General features: G+C 43.8%; 2 protein-coding genes across 2 annotated transcripts; both read left to right on the forward strand.

Moving 5' to 3' along the window:
- Positions 1-6,577: 6,577 nt before the first annotated feature.
- Positions 6,578-11,200, forward strand: LOC146188692 (uncharacterized). Its single transcript, XM_084605107.1, has 3 exons — positions 6,578-6,613; positions 10,614-10,740; positions 10,797-11,200. The coding sequence occupies exons 1-3, from the start codon at positions 6,578-6,580 to the stop codon at positions 11,174-11,176; spliced, it is 543 nt and encodes a 180-aa protein (XP_084461233.1). The 3' UTR covers positions 11,177-11,200.
- Positions 11,201-15,732: 4,532 nt separating this feature from the next.
- On the forward strand, positions 15,733-18,193 carry LOC146188693 (uncharacterized). The gene is made up of 3 exons (XM_084605108.1): positions 15,733-15,741; positions 17,418-17,544; positions 17,601-18,193. The coding sequence occupies exons 1-3, from the start codon at positions 15,733-15,735 to the stop codon at positions 18,020-18,022; spliced, it is 558 nt and encodes a 185-aa protein (XP_084461234.1). The 3' UTR covers positions 18,023-18,193.
- The last annotated feature ends 380 nt before the right edge of the window (positions 18,194-18,573 follow it).

Below are 18,573 nucleotides of genomic sequence, written 5' to 3' on the forward strand. Positions count from 1 at the left end.
GCTCGACGGGCCAGCGCAGGGAACGGGGAAGCTGGCTTCCCGAAGGAGAGCATGAGAGCTTCGATTTGTATTTTCGTTGCTTTGCGGCGCACGTGTCACTGTAGCATTTTGCACAGACTATCTCCGGTACCTGATCGAAACACTGGGATCCTTCGCCTAAACGGTCCTTCCCTGGACAGTGGCCCTTTAATAGCCCGCATGTCGGATCCAGTCTTTAGGCCCTCCATTTTTTTCCACACGTACTCCAAGCATCAGCTTGTGAGAATCGCCAAAAGAATAATCTTAACCGGGCCGAAATGTCTTTCACAAACCACAGAACTCTCTTGCTGCTGCTTCGCAGCTCTTGGGATGACACGTGCCCACTTTTAAATTAACTCTCCAAGCAGGCATGAGAGAGGAGAGTTTTTCTCTGCACTACTCGTAGGCGCGCTGTCGCAGCCCGGCAGAAAGCACCACCTTTGTATTTTAGAGCGCAGCTCTTTGGCTCCCGTTCCGGCGTTTCGCGTCGTCGTCGCCTTTGACCCTCGTAACCAGCTCCGCAGCAAGCAGCGCGCGCTTCAGCCGCCACCGTTCGCCGCTGTGTGTACCTCCCTCCCCCCTCCTTCGTGCTCTCCGGTTGTTGCCCTTTGTAGGGCTGTCTGATTACTGCGCACGCTCCCCCCGTCCCCGTTCACCTCTGCGTGTAGCCCCCCCCCCCCCCCCCCCCCCCCCTTCTTGCGTGGCGGCGACGGTTTTCTCCGGTTGCCGAAGCGCCGGCTCGGCATCAGCGGATCACGGTGCGTTCATCCCAAGCTGACACGCAGAGCCACGTTGACTTGACTCGCTAGCGGTGTCAGCGGCAGGCATCAGTCAGTCGCTGCTATCTCTTCGCCGCGCAACGTTCCTATGGGCCCACGCGCTGCCTACCGCGACCTCCCGATAACCTAATTGCTTAGCGCGGGATCGGTGGCGGGGTGCACCACTCGAGCCGAAACGCATACCTCAATGTATGAAAAAGCTGAAGTAGTTGATGAGCTGCGCTCAAATTTCGCATTAGGAAGTAATGTAATCGTCGGCAATTTTTTTCTTTACATTTGAATGCATCTTCGGAGCGTGTCAAGGAAAGAGGACCACTTAGGGGATCACTTAGGGCAAAAGAGCTAAGAGGTGCCAGGATAATGAAGCATAAGACATTGTGGGGATACAACAGGTATCAAGTGTTGAGGGGTATTTAGAAAGGAATTATGGTGCCGGGCTTACTTCTGGAAATGCGATTTTGTGCCTACAAGCAGAGGTACAGTCGACATTAAATAAATAAGAAAGTCGTCGGACGATTGGCAATGAGTGCCCATGGCAAAACCATAAATGAGGCGGTAGAGGGAGATATGGGCTGGGCATCTTTCAAAGCCTCAGAGCAAAAAATTATATGAGGAAAGCCTGAGGAAATTGGACAGTAACAGGTGTGAGTTAAAGTATTTAAATGCCCTTACATAAATAGCACGGACTCAGAATGGAGGAAAAGAACTAGGAAATTAACCAGTGAGTCTGCTGGTCACAAGGACGGAGTAATAAAGAGTGAGGTGAAAAACAAGAAGATAAAAATTGCATAAAATATACGCAAAAGAAACAGTGTGTAGAACTATACCGAAAGTGGAAGAGGCAGATCATGAAGGAAACTTTCTTTGATAACTCAAGAGGCAGCGGCCTACTTCTTGGAGCTAAATAAGGGTGACTTAGAACATGCAGCCACTAACAAAATTTAACCGAGAAGACGACACTTTTGCAGTATGTGGTCATCATCATCATCAGCCTGACTATACCCACTGTAGGGCGATGGCCTCTTCCATATTTCTCCAATTAACCCGGTTCTCTGCTAGCTGCATCCACTTGACCCCTGCGAACTTCTTAATCTCATCCGCCCACCTAACTTTCTGCCGCCCCCTGCTACGCTTTCTTTCCCTTGGAATCCAGTTTGTTACCCTGAGCGACCATCGGTTATCCTCTCTTCGCGCTACATGGTAAATGTGGGAAATCCATAGAAAGAATTGAACAACTTGTACTCGAATGTGATGGTATCCATCCGGATTTCGATGCAGGCGCAGTCATTCTTCCTCAAGTCCTGGGGTTTAGAGATACCAGTGGTCGGGTGAATGAATTAGAAATAAAAATTCAACAAATATATTGATGGTTTAGTTAACCAATCTAAACCAATATTCAAGATATAGGAAAAAAAAAAACGAGCATGATAGCAATTGCTACCATCCTGTTTCAAAGGGGACGCTTTTATAATCCATCCATGCATCAGTCCGTCCGTCCGTCCGTCCGTCCGTCCATCCGTCTGTTGCTTTGAGCTTAAATACGCACCCCTTCCCACATCATCACGTGCTTTTGAGTGCGACCTTGGCAGGAAACTTCCAGCGGACGGTCACATCTTTTATCCTCAGCAATACCTTTTTCAGAAAATTTTAAAAGTATTTTAACACAAATATGCTGTAAGCCCGAATTCAGCTGGAAAGCATTCAGACATGCTACAATGTGGTTTGCGTTCATTTTATGAGGAAAATGTAAAATTAGCGCTCGTTAAATTCATAGCCACAATGCATAACAGTTTCAATATAAAAACGGCTTCTCTATTTTTATTCGTGTAGTTATAGCCTCGTTTCTTTGAGATGGTAAACAATATAAACCAACCAGCTTATCATGCAATGTTATCATATGGTGAATTTGTTGGAAGGCGAAAATGTGCGCTGATATTAATATTTCAGAAGACATTAGGGACATTTATTTTATGCCTAATAATGCATTTTTCAGGTTGATTAACAGTTATATCGGTGTCGAAATAACTGAGGTGCACATTAAGTCACGTGAAACGGCAAGCCGAAAGCGAAAGCTCAAACCTATTGACTCGTGGGAGGCGGAAGACTGCTCCAGACCTCTTGGACGTATGGCGCAATCGTTTCACCAGGGCACACAGCAGAGACTGCCGCATCCTGAAATAAGGTGGCAAAATTACAGTAGGAACATTTGTCATCGCGATAAACCTTTTACCTGAACTGTGTAAACATGATGGAACTTGAGAAAGCAGTAAAAGAATGCAATTGCGAACATGGTCGATATATTTATCGAACCTCGCGTGTGTACCGACGTAAAATACAGATATCAAACAACACAGCGAGCGCAACGCTGTTCGATTGAATATCTTTCTACATCACAGCCGCCGTTCGCATTTCAGCCCGAAAGCGCCCGCTTACTTCTTTAGCAAAGTGCAATGTGTCATTTATTTCTAATGCTTATCTTTTCAAGCTTTGGTTCATTGATCATTACCATTGCGTCAGGCAATTCGATGTCTACTTTAGCGAAGCGTTTTACATCGTCGCTCAGCGCTCCTGTAGACTACCAAGGCTTTGCAAAGAGGCAAGGACATTATTTGTTTTAGCTGCGTCCTTACTGCATTACTAAGTAAAAAAAAAAAAAGCGCCAAACGAATTTCGCTTATGTTAAGATGGCTGTAGAGATAATTTTATACCAACGAAGTCAAACGACTCATTAAAAAAGGCATTTAAAGGTGGTGCCGCATCTCAAAGTTTGTTTTAAATGTATACAAACAGCTGTAGAGTAGCCATGCACATGAGCACAGTTACTTTCCTATTTCTTTTGGTACTGACAACTCTTATCTTTTCCCAGAAACTACTTTCCCACCTTGTTTCCCAAAGCGGGAAGAAAAGAAAAAAATTCAACACAGCATTCTTTCTTATCGCTTCTACTTCTCACTTCCCTTTCCAGCGCATGCCGGCCTACCCGTCGAAGATGAGGTCCCTGACCTCTTCCTTTCAGCCAATCGCAGTATAGCAGCGGGAGAGGGAGGTGAACTTTCTTGCGGAGGAGGAAAGAGGCCTGAAACTTTTGCGCTCCCATTTTGTGCCTGGTCGCGGTTGCAGCCGGACGTGCCTCCTGAATCGGCCCAAAGTGAACCCTGGTGAGTACGCTTCATTTCCTCTACGGACATGAAAATTCGGGACATTCTCTCCGCAGGTGTCAAGAAGATCCAGGAAATTGACGCCAGTCGACAGGACCTGGGGCTCCGTCGACGACTGCTGCTGGATAGGCTGTTGCGGGAGTGGGACTGGCTGAGCGACAGCAGCGACGACGGTAGCTGCAGCAGTGACGACGAGAGTGGCAGGGAGGATGAAGGCCGTGGCCAGGAGAAGAGCGACACCAACCAAGACGAATCCTGCAGCACCGACGATGGCGACCTCTCCGCAGGCGATCCGCGGCCTTCCAAGCGAATGAAGGTGGAATCAAGCTCGGACTCCAGCATGGGCACCGGCCACCAGGAGACTTGGTTTGCTGTTCCCGGAAGCAGCGGCCTCAAGCTGACTCTGAGAAGATGCCAACCCCCCAGCAGAAAGTGATGAGGACATCTAACCGCTCACCATGCGAAGGTTACTCCCTTTGCATGTGTTGAAGGCTGGATTTTGCACATGTCTCTATGTAGTTCATCGTGCTTAGGTGACAGGGCTGACGAACCCAAGTCGACATATCGAAACGTCGGCTGGGCATGCGTACAGAAGCTACCCTTTCTTTCTCCTTTCAATACATCTATTACACCGTTTGAAAGAAATGCTCACAGAATATTAAGTAACAACACGTAAAATATTTTCTTATCGTATCATATCTGTATTATGTGCATTATTAAAAAATGCAGCCTTATCTAGGTATTTAATCTGAAGAATTCATTTATGCATTACTATGCGCCACTAAAAGACCCAAGAACGAGTTTCATAAAATAAGACCAGCGGAACACAATGCTAACTGCAGTTTTGGGTACTCAAAATGAAGAAAACACATAATAGAAAATAAACAAGTCAGCGACAACTAGCAGTTGAGTAGTCTTCGTTACATGAAGTAGAACATTTTTGCAGGTTACTTTGCTGATTGAAGATAAAAGGTAAACTACGCGAATGGGATATGACAAGAGATAAAGGAACAAGAATGGCATGGGCGCAGATTTCCAACTGTTTAATCATGCCCGGAAGCACAAGCTATATAAGTGAGTAACCAAGGTGGGCAAGCACTACTAACGTTCAAAGAAAACGTAATAAAAGGAAACAAAATGCCTTTGTATTCTATTTATCCTTTATGGGCAAACATCTCATCAATTCGGAAGGCCAGATAAAAAGCATAGCGTCCATCCCATCAAGCATCACTGCAAAAAGTATTCCGCTTTTATCCAGCCCTCTGAATTGACGAGAGATTTACCCACAAAGGTCAGAGTAGATTACGATAGCACATTTGCCTTTCATCACGTTTTCTTTGAATGATAGCAGTGCTTGCGGGACTCGGTTCCTCACGTATATAGCATGTGCTATCGATCATGATTAAACATTTCGCAGTCTGCGCCCGTGCTGTTAAGAGCGCAGCCATTGGCTTCCGTTCTTGGATTTCGCGGCGTCGGCGCTGTCCCTCGTAATCAGCTCCACTATCACTCTCACCTTCCTTCCCTTACGGCGTGACTCAGGTGTCTACAGAAACAAGTGTGACAGATACTTTCCATTCATGCGAGCCAATAATGAAAGGTACGCTTCAGAGCTCAAGGGGAACACGTGACCACACATGATACAGACTGCAAAGATAATCATGAATAATGCGAGCGCCCACACCGAACTGCAGAGTAACATGTATAGTAACCGGGAATTCGCACACTCACTAAGAAAAGCATCGTATTTTGATGTAGCTTGCGTAATTACACTTAGTTCACCGCGGTAAAAATAAAAAACAAAATTCGCTTTTAAAAATATCTCGAATGGCATCGTTTCGCATAAGGCTCTTTGGCACCCGTTCCTGGGTTTCGGGTCGTCGTCGCCGTTGGCCCTCGTAACCAGCTGTCTGTAATTGTACATGCCTTGCTCGAATTCTTTGCCACAATCTATCGAAAGGCTTAAACAGGTGACGAGCTGCGCTCAAATTTCGCATTAGGAAGTACCGTAATCATAGCAAATTTTTTGTTCTTTTTCTTTTTTGCAACCTGTTTCATGCGCCCAGTTTTGCCTTTTATTTTGGTTACATCCCCGACCAAATTTTCGGATGCTAACACACGAGGACATAGAAAGTTGGTTTCGGTTACAGTAATGGGAAGAAAATAATATTTGAAGTAATGGTCTGTTTACGGGGTTTAACGTCCCAAAGCGACTCAGGCTATAAGAGACGCCGTAGTAGAGGAGGCCGTAAAATTCGACCACCTGGGTTATTTTTATTTCGGGCAGCATTATCGCGAGCCGCGCACCTTTGGTGGTCAATCTGACGAGGATGTGGACGAGTGGCTATAGCCGAATACGAACGCTGTGCTGGTATAAGTGTTGGTATTTGACAGTGAAACAAGCGAACGTAGTGTTTTTCTTGGAAGGCAATGCATTAATTTGGTTAGACAATCACTAAAAATCAGTCCCCAGTTGGGCTCGTTTCACAGAAGAAGGAGTTACTAGTTAAGTTTGCTGAACGCAATAAGTTAATATTTGTGAATACCTTCTTCAGCAAGGGGAAGAACCGAAAGTGGACGTGGAAAAGCCCTAACGGGGAGACTAAAAATGAAATCGACTACATGTATTCTGACCCCTGCATTGCGGAGGATGTTGAGGTAATTGGAAATGTGTGATGCAGCGACCACATGATAATAAAGCCTCGAATCAGTCTAGATCTCAAGAGGGAACGAAACAGGTTAGTAAGAAAGGAGTCCATCAACTAATTAGTGGAGAGGAGGAGGGGAGAAGAGTTGAGGATCTCGCTACAAAATATATCAACAGCTTTAACGAAGGATGACGACCTTAACCTGGAAGCAGTGCGCAATAATTTCTAAGATATCATTACTGAGTGCACGGTATAAGTAGGCGGTATGATAGTTACAGAGGATACTGGTAAACTGCTTAAGGAAACGAAAGATCTGATTAAGAAATGCCAAGTATGAAAGCTCCCAACCCAATAGGAGGATAGAACTGGCAAAGAGCTCCAAGCTAATCAAAGCTACCGAAATAAAGGTGTATAACACGGGGAAAACTGACCATGCTCTAAAAAACAGGGTATAGCCTTAAAGCGGTGAAGAGCAAATTGGGCACAGGCAAAAATGAGATGCATGCGCTAAGGGATAATTAAGGTAAGTCATGTGATCACGAATATAGTCAGAGCAGCCGATCTATACGCTGATCTATACAGTAGGTGATGTAGTCAGGATGTTAATGAGATTGGCAATATTAAAAATCAGTCAGACATTCCGCAAGTGAAGAAGTTAAGAAAGCTTTACAAACTATGAAAAGGCGAAAAGCAGCCAGAGAGGATCAGATCAGATAGCATTCCTTGATTACGAAAAAGCATTTGACTCAGTTGAAACTTTGGCACTAATGTAGGCACTGCGACATCAGGGAGTGGACGAGCCGTATGTGAAAATACTGGAAGATATGTCTAGTGGCTGCACAGCAACCATAGTGCTTCATAAAGGTACAAAATTCCCATCAAGAAAGGTGCACATGTGTCATCTGCACATCTGTAATCTTCATTGTTAAATTTCCTTTTGGAGTTGCGTATTCTAAGGCACCTTGATCTAGTTTCAAAAAGTGGGGCACTGCCTCTTGAGGTATTAAAGAAAGCTTCCTTCCTGATCAGCCTTTTACACTTTGGTATAATTCTACACTCTGTTCCTTTTTCATAGAATTTATTCAATTTTTACCTTCTGTGTTTTTCATCATTTTACCGCTCTTTATTAATCCGTCTTTGTGACCAGCAGACTTACTGGTTAGTTTCCTAGTTCCTTTCCTCCATTGTATGTCAACGCGTTTTAGGTATAGGTATTTAAATACTTTATCTGCCCATCTGTTACTGTCCAATTTTCTCAGGTGTTTTTCATATAATATTTTACTCTGAGCTTTCCTTACTTCGAAAGGTGATCAGCCCATATCTCCCCTTACCGCCTCATTTGTGGTTTAGCCGTGGGCAGTCAGGGCCCATCATCCGACGGGTCTCTGATTTATTTCTAATGTCGATTGTACCTCTGCTTTTATGCACGAAACCGCATTTCGTAAAATAAGTCCGGTCACCATAATTCCTTTAATATGCCCCACAACACCTGATAACTGTTGTATCACCAAATTTTCTATGCTTCATTATCCCGGCATTTTTTCGCCCTTTTGCCTAAGTGATTGCTCACGCTTTTCAATGTATGCTAATTCTTCGTTTACCCATGCACCAAGATAATTATATTTTTCACTATGGGTACTTTATGACCTTGTATTTTAAGACCCCGATCAGTTGAGCCGCTAAAAAGCGACAGACCTGACTTAAATGTGCCAAACCTGAACACTACAGTGTCCCCTTCGTCTCTGAAATGCTTCACTTTGTAAGTCGTCCTGGCTATCTGCTAACAGTACAATATTATCTGCATACATCAAATCGGGGAGGCGCTGCTCTACGACCTTTCCGCCTAACCTATATGACAGCTTAAAACCTAGATTACTTGCTTGTAGCCTCCATTCCATATTTATTTATTTATTTATTTATTTATTTATTTATTTATTTATTGTACAACTCAAATGTCACAAATAGGGGTATTACATGAGGGGAGGTACAAGGCAAGACAAAGTATCAATACAATAAAGGAAACTTTGGTTTAAGGAACAATATTTTCGATTAGGTTTTTAAAAACAAATGTTGCTGGCGTGGAGTGCGGCTTCGGCAGGTAGGCCATTCCAGTCGATTGCTGTTTGCGCAAAAGAATGCAGGTGCGCAGAAGTAGGTGCGCATGCTACAATATAAGGCGTGAACAGCAGCGGTGATCGAGGACAACCTTGTCTTAATCCTTTGCATACCTTCATAGCTTCCGTGCTTCTTATCCCTTCCCATGTAATTTCTACTTTGTTATCCCGGTATATTTCCTGCAGGAAAACTGTTGTCTCATGACCGATACCTTCTTCTTTTAGTATGTTGTACAGGATTTCCCTGTTTACGTTGTCTCACGCCCTGTTTATGTCTTGGAAGGCTACATACCAAGGTCTGCTTTCCGCTCTAGCTATTTCGATGCATTGGTATAAGCACGAATAGGTTATCATCTAAGCGCCTACCATTTCTAAACCCTTTGTGAAGTTCTCCGAATATCTTCTTACTTTCTGTACTCATGATTGCATTTTTAATTTCACCGCCTGCATGGCAACTTGTATATAACAGATGCTATCGTAATGGGTTTGTAGTATTTTAGGTGCATCCTATCTCCTTAACCCTAATATAAAACAAATTCATTTTACTCTGCCGCGAGCTGTTCGGATTCTGCTTATTTCTTATGACTATTTCCAAAGCTTTTAACACCGTTTCCTTACTTAGTGGACTAAGTTAATTACCCACTTTAATCGGAATTTCATCCAGTCCTGTAGATGTGCTTTTAGGAATATTTTAACCGCCTTTTCCAAGTTTAAATTGGTCTGTTCTAAGCGGCTTTTTATCCGCCTATATTGTGTTGCTCCCTGATTTGAGGAGACTACCCCCTCGCCGCTCCTAAATGACTCGGCCATAAATGATGCAATGAAGAAGTGAAATAATTTGACATCATATATATGACATCACGCAACCGGAAGTAGAGCCGAAACAGGGCATAGGAAAAGATTGGTTCGGAAAGGGCACATAAGAAGTGAATTACGCCACTAGAAGCAACCAACAGTAGCATTCGTGCTTTCGCATTAGTACAGTGCAGATGCTGCAGTGCTCTTTAATTTTCTACTTAGAATGTGCGCCTAATCTCAGCACTACAACGTCATCTGCGAATTCGCACGAAGCAGAAGCTACGTATGTTGTGTATGTATGTATGGTAGTATGTTGTCAAGGAGCTGCGCTAATTTGCCGATATGCGGAGTTGGGAGCATGGTTGATGGACTTAGTTTTCATAACTTCAAAGTGCCGGTTGACGAAATAGGTTATTTATTGCATTTTGCTGATGCTGTAATAGGAGCGAGGGAGAAGCGAGTTCTTCGCCATATCTTCTGGCCAACGCAACGTTGTTCGGTTGAATATCTCAGTGCATCACAACTGCGGTTCGAATTTCAGCTCGAAAGTGCCCGCTTGCCTTTATTTAAGCAAAATGCAATGCCGTTTTTCTCTCTAATGCTTATCTCGTCAAGATTTGCTTCATTGATTAATACCATTGCATCAGGCAATTCGATGTCGACTCTAGCAAAGCGTTTTACACCATCGCCCAGAGTGCGTGTAGGCTTACGAAGTAAAAATAAAGCGCCGAGAGAATTTCGCTTATGCTAAAAAGGCTGTACAGATAATTTTTATAGCAACGAATTCAAACGGCTCATTAAAGGCATTTGAAGGCGGTGCCATATTTCAAAGTTTGTTTTAAATGTATAGAAACAGCTCAAGAGCAGCCATGCACATGAGCATGGTTACTTTCATAATTATTTTGGTACTGACAACTCTTATCTTTCCCCAGAAACTACTTTCCCACCTTGTTTCGCAAAGCGGGAAGAAAAGAACAAAAAATCAACACAGCATTCTTTCTTATCTCTTCTACTTCTCACTTCCCTTTCCAACGCATGCCGGCCTACCTGTCGAAGATGAGGTTCTTGACCTCTTCCTTTCAGCCAATCGCAGTATAGCAGCGGGAGAGGGAGGTGAACCCTCTTGCGGAGGAGGAAAGAGGCCTGAAACTTTTGCGCGCTCATTTTGTGCCTGGTCGCGGTTGGAGCCAGACGTGCCTCCTGAATTGGCCCAAAGTGAACCCTGGTGAGTACGCTTCATTTCCTCTACGGACATGAAAATTCGGGACATTCTCTCCGCAGGTGTCAAGAAGATCCAGGAAATTGACGCCAGTCGACAGGACCTGGGGCTCCGTCGACGACTGCTGCTGGATAGGCTGTTGCGGGAGTGGGACTGGCTGAGCGACAGCAGCGACGACGGGAGCTGCAGCAGTGACGACGAGAGTGGCAGGGAGGATGAAGGCCGTGGCCAGGAGAAGAGCGACACCAACCAAGACGAATCCTGCAGCACCGACGATGGCGACCTCTCCGCAGGCGATCCGCGGCCTTCCAAGCGAATGAAGGTGGAATCAAGCTCGGACTCCAGCATGGGCACCGGCCACCAGGAGACTTGGTTTGCTGTTCCCGGAAGCAGCGGCCTCAAGCTGACTCTGAGAAGATGCCAACCCCCCAGCAGAAAGTGATGAGGACCTCTAACCGCTCACCATGCGAAGGTTACTCCCTTTGCATGTGTTGAAGGCTGGATTTTGCACATGTCTCTATGTAGTTCATCGTGCTTAGGTGACAGGGCTGGCGAACCCAAGTCGACATATCGAAACGTCGGCTGGGCTTGCGTACAGAAGCTACCCTTTCTTTTCTCTTTTCATTGCATCTATTACACCGTTTGAAAGAAATGCTCACAGAATATTAAGTAACAACACGTAAAATATTTTCTTATCGTAACATATCTGTATTATGTGCATTATTCAAAAATGCAGCCTTATCTAGGTATTTAATCTGAAGAATTCATTTATGCATTACTATGCGCCACTAAAAGACCCAAGCACGAGTTTAATAAAATAAGACCAGCGGAACACAATGCTAACTGCAGTTCTGGGTACTCAAAATGAAGAAAACGCATAATGGAAACTAAACCAATAAGCGACAACCAGTAGTTGAGTAGTCTTCGTTACATGAAGTAGAACATTTTTGCAGGTTACTTTGCTGATTGAAGATAAAAGGTAAACTACGCGAATGGGATATGACAAGAGATAAAGGAACAAGAATGGCATGGGCGCAGATTTCCAACTGTTTAATCATGACCGAAAGCACAAGCTATATACGTGAGTAAACGAGGTGGGCAAGCACTGCTAACATTCAAACAAAACGTGATAAAAGGAAACAAAATGCCATCGTATTCTATTTTTCCTTTATGGGCAAACATCTCATCAATTCGGAAGGCCAGATAAGAAGCATAGCGTCCATCCCATCAAGCATCACTGCAAAAAGTATTCCGCTTTTATCCAGCCTTCTGAATTGACGAGAGGTTTACCCACAAAGGTCAAAGTAGATTACGATAGCACATTTGCCTTTTATCACGTTTTTTTTTTTAATGATAGCAGTGCTTGCAAGCCTTCCTCGTGTATATAGCATGTGCTTTCGATCGTCATTACATAGCTAGCAGTCTGCGCCCATGCTGTTATGAGCGCTGTCCCTCGTAATCAGCTCCACTTTCACTCTCACCTTCCTTCCCTTACGGCTTGATTCCGGTGTCCACAGAAACAAGTGTGACAGATACTTGCCTTTCCATTCATGTGAACCAATTATGAAAGGCACGCTTCAGAGCTCAAGTGGAAGACGGGACCACACACGATACACACTGCAAAGATAATTCATGAATAATGCGAGCGCCCACACCGAACTGCAGGATAACATGTACACTAACCGGGAATTCGCACACTCACAGAGAAAAGCATCGTATTTTGATGTAGCTTGCGTATATACACTTAGTTCACCACCGTAAAAATAAAAAAAACTAAATCCGCTTTTCAAAAATATCTCGACTGACATCGTTTCGCATGAGGCTCTTTGGCACCCGTTCCTGGGTTTCGGTTCGTCGTCGCCGTTGGCCCTCGTAACCAGCTGTCTGTAATTGTACAGGCCTTGCTCGAATTCTTTGCCACAATCTACCGAAAAGCTTAAACAGCTGACGAGCTGCGCTCAAATTTCGCATTAGGAAGTACCGTAATCATCGCCAATTTTTTGTTCTTTTTCTTTTTTGCAACCTGTTTCATTAGCCCAGTTTTACCTTTTATTTTGGTTACATCCCCGACCAAATTTACGTTTGCTAAAACACGTGGGCATAGAAAGTTGCTTTCGGTTACTGTCCTAGGAAGAAAATAATATTTGTAGTAATGGTCGCTTTACGGGGTTTGACGTCCCAAAGCAACTCAGGCTGTAAGAGACGCCGTAGTAGAGGAGGCCGTAAAATTCGACCACCTGGGTGTTTTTTATTTCGGGCAGTATTATCGCGAGCCGCGCACCTTTGGTGGTCAATCTGACGAGCATGTGGACGCGTGGCTAGCCGAATACGAACGCTGTATAATTGTTGGTACTCGACCGTGAAACAAGCGAACGTAGTGTTTTTCTTCAAAGGCAATGCACTAATTTGGTTTGACAATCACGAAAACTCACTTACCAGTTGAGCTCGTTTCACGGAAGAAGGAGTTACTAGTTAAGTCTGCTGAACGCAATAAGTTAATATTCGTGAATACCTTCTTCAGCAAGGGGAAGAATCGAAAGTGGACATGGAAAAGCCCTAACGGGGAGACTAAAAAGGAAATCGACTACATGCAATCTGACACCTGCATTGCCGAGGATGTAGAGGCAATTGAAAACGTGTGATGCAGCAACAGCAGGATAATAGTCTTGAATCAGTCTAGATCTCAAGAGGGAACGAAACAGATTAGTAAGAAAGGAGTCCATCAACTAATTAGTGGAGAGGAGGAGGAGAGAAGAGTTGAGGATCTCGCTACAGAATATATAAACAGCTTTAACCAAGGTTGACGACCTTAGCCTGGAAGCAGTGAACAATAATTTCTGAGATATCATTACTGAGTGCATGGTAGAAGTAGGCGGTATGATAGTTAGAGAGGATACTGGTAAACTGCCTAAGGAAACGAAAGATTTGTTTAAGAAATGCCAAGTACGAAAGCTCCAAACTAAACAGGAGCATAGAACTGGCAGATATATCCAATCTAATAAAGCTACCGACATAAGGATGTATAACACGGGGAAAACTGAGCATGCTCTAAAAAAGGGGGCAGCCTTAAAGCGGTGAAGTGCAAATTGGGCATAGGCAAAAATCAAATGCATGCGCTAAGGGATACTTAAGGTAAGTAATGTGATCACGAATATAATCAGAGCAGCCGAGGAGTTCTACGCTGATCTATACAGTAGGCGAGGTAGTCAGGATGATAATGAGGTTGGCAATACTAAAAATTTGTCAGACATTCCTCCAGTGAAGAATTTTAGAAAGCTTTATAAACTATGAAAAGGCGGAAAGCAGCTAGAGAGGATGAGATCAGGTAGCTTTCCTTGATTAAGAAAAAGCATTTGACTCAGTTTAAACTTTGGCACTAATGTAGGCACTGCGAAATCAGGGAGTGGACGAGCCGTATGTGAAAGTACTGGAAGATATGTATAGTGGCTGCACAGCAAGCATAGTTCTTCATAACGAAAGTTACAAAATTCACATGTGTCATCTGCACATCTTCAATCTTCGCTTAATTTCTTTTTGCAGCTGCGTGTTCTAACGGATCTTGATCTAGTTTCAAAAGTGGGGCACTGCCTCTTGAGTTATTAAAGAAAGCTTAATTCCTAACCAGCCTTTTCCACTTTGATATAGTTCTACACTCTGTTTCTTTTGCATTGAATTTCTTCAATTTTTGCCTTCTGTGCTTTTCACAATTTTAACGCTCTTTATTTCTCCGTCCTTGCGACCAGCATAGTTACTGGTTAGTTTCCTAGTTCCTTTCCTCCATTGTGTGTAAACGCGTTTTAGGCGTAGGTATTTAAATACTTTGGCTGCCCACCTGTTGCTGATCAATTTATTCAGGCGTTCCTCATATAATATTTTACTCTGAGCTTCCCTTGCTTCAAAAGGTGACCAGCCCATATGTCCCTGTACCGCCTCATTTGTGGTTTAGCCGTGGGCAGTCACTGCCCATCATCCGACGGCTCTCTGATTTATTTCTAATGTCGATTGTACCTCTGTTTTTATGCACAAAACCGTATTTCGTAAAGTAAGTCCGGGAACCATAATTCCTTTAATATGCCACTCAGCTCCTGATATCTGCTGTATCACCAAATGGTCTATGCTTCATTATCCCGGCATCTTTTCGCCCTTTTGCCTAAGTGATTGCTAATGCTTTTCAATGTATGCTAATTCTTTGTTTAGCCATGCACCAAGATAATTATATTTTGTCACTATGGATACTTGATGATCTTGTATTTTAAGACCCTGATCAGTTGAGCCGCTAAAAAGCGTCAGACCTGACTTAAACACACTAAACCTGAACACTACAGTATCCCCTTCTCTTCTGAAATACTTAACTTTGTAACTCATCCTGGCTATCTGCTAACAGTGCAATATTGTCTGCATACATAAAACGGGGAGGCGCTGCTCTACGACCTTTCCACCTAATCTATATGACCGCTTAAAACCTAGATTACTTTCTTGTAGCGTGCATTATTTATTTATTTATTTTATTTATATATTTATTGTACAACTCAAATGCCACAAATAGGGGTTTACCTTGAGGGGAGGTACAAGTCAATAACAAGTATCAATACAATAAAAGAAACTTTGGTTAAGGAACACTATTTTCGATTATGTTTTTAAAAACGAATGTTGCTGGCATGGAGTGCGGCTTCGGCAGGTAGGCTATTGCAATCGATTGCTGTTTGAACAAAAGAATGCAGATGCGTAGTAGGAGGTGCACATGCGACAATGTAAGGCGTGAACAGTAGCGGTGAGAGAGGACAACCTTGCCTTAATCATTTGCATACCTTGATAGCTTCAGTAATGTAATTTCTTCTTTGTTATCCTGGTATATTTCCTGTAGGAAAACTTATCTCATGACCAATACCTTCTTCTTTTAGCATGTTCCACAAGAGTTTCCTGTTGACGTTGTCGTACGCCCCGTTTGTGTCTAGAAAGGCTACCTACAAAGGTCTGGTTTCCGCTCTAGTTATTTTGATGCATTGGGTAAGCACGAATAGGTTATAATCTAAGCGCCTACCATTTCTAAACCCTCTGTGAAGTTATTCGAATATCTTCTTACTTTCTGTACTCATGATTGCATTTTTATTTCACCGCCTGCATGGCAACTTGTATATAACAGATGCTATCGTAATGGGTCTGTAGTATTTTAGGTGCATCCTGTCTCCTTTCCCTTTATAAATCAAATTCATTTTACTCTGCCGCGAGCTGTTCGGAATTTGCTTATTTCTTATGACTGTTTCCAAAGCTTTTAACACCGTTTCCTTACTTAGTTGACTAAGTTAATTAACCAGCTTGATTGGTATTTCTTCTAGTCCTGCAGATGTGCTTTTAAGAATATTTTAACCGCCTTTTCCAAGTTTAAATTGGTCTGTTCTAAGCGGCTTTTTATCCACCTGTATTGTGTTGCTCCCTGTTTTTGAGGAGATTACCCCCTCGCCGCTCCTAAATGACTCGGCTGTAACTGATGCAATAAAGAAGTGAAATAATTTGACATCAAGGATATGACATCACTCAACCGGAAGTAGAGCCGAAACAGGGCATAGGAAAAGATTGGCGCGGAATGGGCAAATAAGAAGTGAATTACGCCAATAGAAGCAACCAACAGTAGCATCCGTGCTTTCGCATTAATACAGTGCAGATCCTGCAGTGCTCTTTAATTTTCTTCCTAGAATGTGCGCCTAATCTCACCACTACAATGTCATCTGCGATTTCGTACGAAGCAGAAGCTACCTATGTTGTGTATGTTAGTATGTATGTATGTATGTATGTATGTATGTATGTATGTATGTATGTATGTATGTATGTATGTATGTATGTATGTATGTATGTATGTATGTATGTATGTATGTATGTATGTATGTAAGGTAGTATGTTGTGAAGGAGCTGCGCTAATTTGCCGATATGCGGAGTTGGGAGCATGGTTGATGGACTTAGTTTTCATAACTTCAAAGTGCCTGTTGACGAAATAGCTTATTTATTGCATTTTGCTGATGCTGTAATAGGTTCGGGGGAGAATCGAGTTCTTCGCCATATCTTCTGGCGAACGCAACGCTGTTCGGTTGAATGTCTCAGTGCATCACAACTGCGGTTCCAATTTCAGCCCGAAAGTGCCCGCTTGCTTTTTTTTGAGCAAAGTGTAATGTGTTTTTTCTCTCCAATGCTTCTCTCTTCAAGATTTGCTTCATTGATCATTACCATTGCATCAGGCAATTCGATGTCGACTCTAGCAAAGCGGTTTACACCGTAGCTCAGAGTGCGTGTAGACTTACGAAGTAAGAATAAAGCGGCGAGAGAATTTCGCTTATCCTAGAAAGGCTGTAGAGATAATTTTTATACCAAGGAATTCAAACAGCTCATTAAAGGCATTTGAAGGCGGTGCCATATTTCAAAGTTTGTTTTAAATGTATAGAAACAGCTGTAGAGGCAGCCATGCACATGAGCATGGTTAATTTCCTATTTCTTTTGGTATTGACAACTCTTATCTTTCCCCAGAAACTACATTCCCACCTTGTTTGGCAAATCGGGAAGAAAAGAAAAAAAAAATCAACACAGCATTCTTTCTTATCGCTTCTACTTCTCACTTCCCTTTCCAGCGCATGCCGGCCTACCCGTCGAAGATGAGGTCCCTGACCTCTTCCTTTCAGCCAATCGCAGTATAGCAGCGGGAGAGGGAGGTGAATCCTCTTTCGGAGGAGGAAAGAGGCCTGAAACTTTTGCGCGCTCATTTTGTGCCTGGTCGCGGTTGCAGCCAGACGTGCCTCCTGAATCAGCCCAAAGTGAACCCTGGTGAGTACGCTTCATTTCCTCTATGGACATGAAAATTCGGGATATTCTCTCCGCAGGTGTCAAGAAGATCCAGGAAATTGACGCCAGTCGACAGGACCTGGGGATCCGTCGACGACTGCTGCTGGGTAGACTGTTGCGGGAGTGGGACTGGCTGAGCGACAACAGCGACGACGGGAGCTGCAGCAGTGACGACGAGAGCGGCAGCAGTGACGACGAGAGCGGCAGGAGCAGCAGGGAGGATGAAGGCAGTGGTCAGGAGAAGAGCGACACCAGCCAAGACGACAGCTGCAGCAGCGACGATGACGACCTCTCCGCAGGCGATCCGGTGCCTTCCAGGCGAAGGAAGGTGGAATCAAGCTCGGACTCCAGCATGTGCACCGGCCACCAGGAGACTTGGTTTGCTTTTCCCGGAAGCAGCGGCCTCAAGCTGACTCTGAGAAGATGCCAACCCCCAGTAGAAAGTGACGAGGACATCTAAACGATCACCGGCCGAATCTTACTCTCCTTGCACGTGTTGAAGGCTGGATAAGCATTTGCGACTGGATTCTGCACTTGTCTCTATGTATTTCATCGTGTTTAGGTGACGAAGACAAGTCGCCATGTCGAAATGAGCCGTGCCCTTAACCTTTGTTTAGTGCATTTTCATACTGTGCAGTCATCTTTATGTTTTTATAGCATCAATAGCACCGCATGAGAAGAACGCCAAGTTCAAAGAATCTCATGTCAGAACGCATAATTTTTTTTTATCACAGCATGTCTGCAATAAGTGCATTTGCCAAAATTGCAGCCTCATCTAGGTATTTAATCTGAAAAATTCATTTATACAATACTATGCGCCGCTAAAAGACCCATGCACGAGTTTCATAAAGTAAGTCCAGCGGAACACAATGACAAATGAAGTTTTGTGTACTGGCGATGAAGAAAACACATAATGGAAACAAAAGAATACAGCGGCAATGGGTAGTTGTCAAGTTTTCATTACATGGAGTAGAGCGTGTTTGAAGGTTAGTTAGTTCTTTTCAGATAAAA

This window comes from Amblyomma maculatum, chromosome 5 (genome assembly GCF_055883805.1).
Source record: "Amblyomma maculatum isolate TAMU_Amacu chromosome 5, ASM5588380v1, whole genome shotgun sequence".
In the NCBI taxonomy this organism is placed as follows: domain Eukaryota; kingdom Metazoa; phylum Arthropoda; class Arachnida; order Ixodida; family Ixodidae; genus Amblyomma; species Amblyomma maculatum.

Excerpts from the sequence above, each read along its gene's own strand:
- LOC146188692 (XM_084605107.1), top strand. The coding sequence starts at position 6,578 with ATGTATTCTGACCCCTGCATTGCGGAGGATGTTGAG. Across the intron at positions 6,614-10,613 it reads GCATTGCGGAGGATGTTGAG|CAGCGGGAGAGGGAGGTGAA; the intron begins GTAATTGGAAAT and ends ATCGCAGTATAG. Across the intron at positions 10,741-10,796 it reads TTGGCCCAAAGTGAACCCTG|GTGTCAAGAAGATCCAGGAA; the intron begins GTGAGTACGCTT and ends TTCTCTCCGCAG.
- LOC146188693 (XM_084605108.1), top strand. Across the intron at positions 17,545-17,600 it reads TCAGCCCAAAGTGAACCCTG|GTGTCAAGAAGATCCAGGAA; the intron begins GTGAGTACGCTT and ends TTCTCTCCGCAG.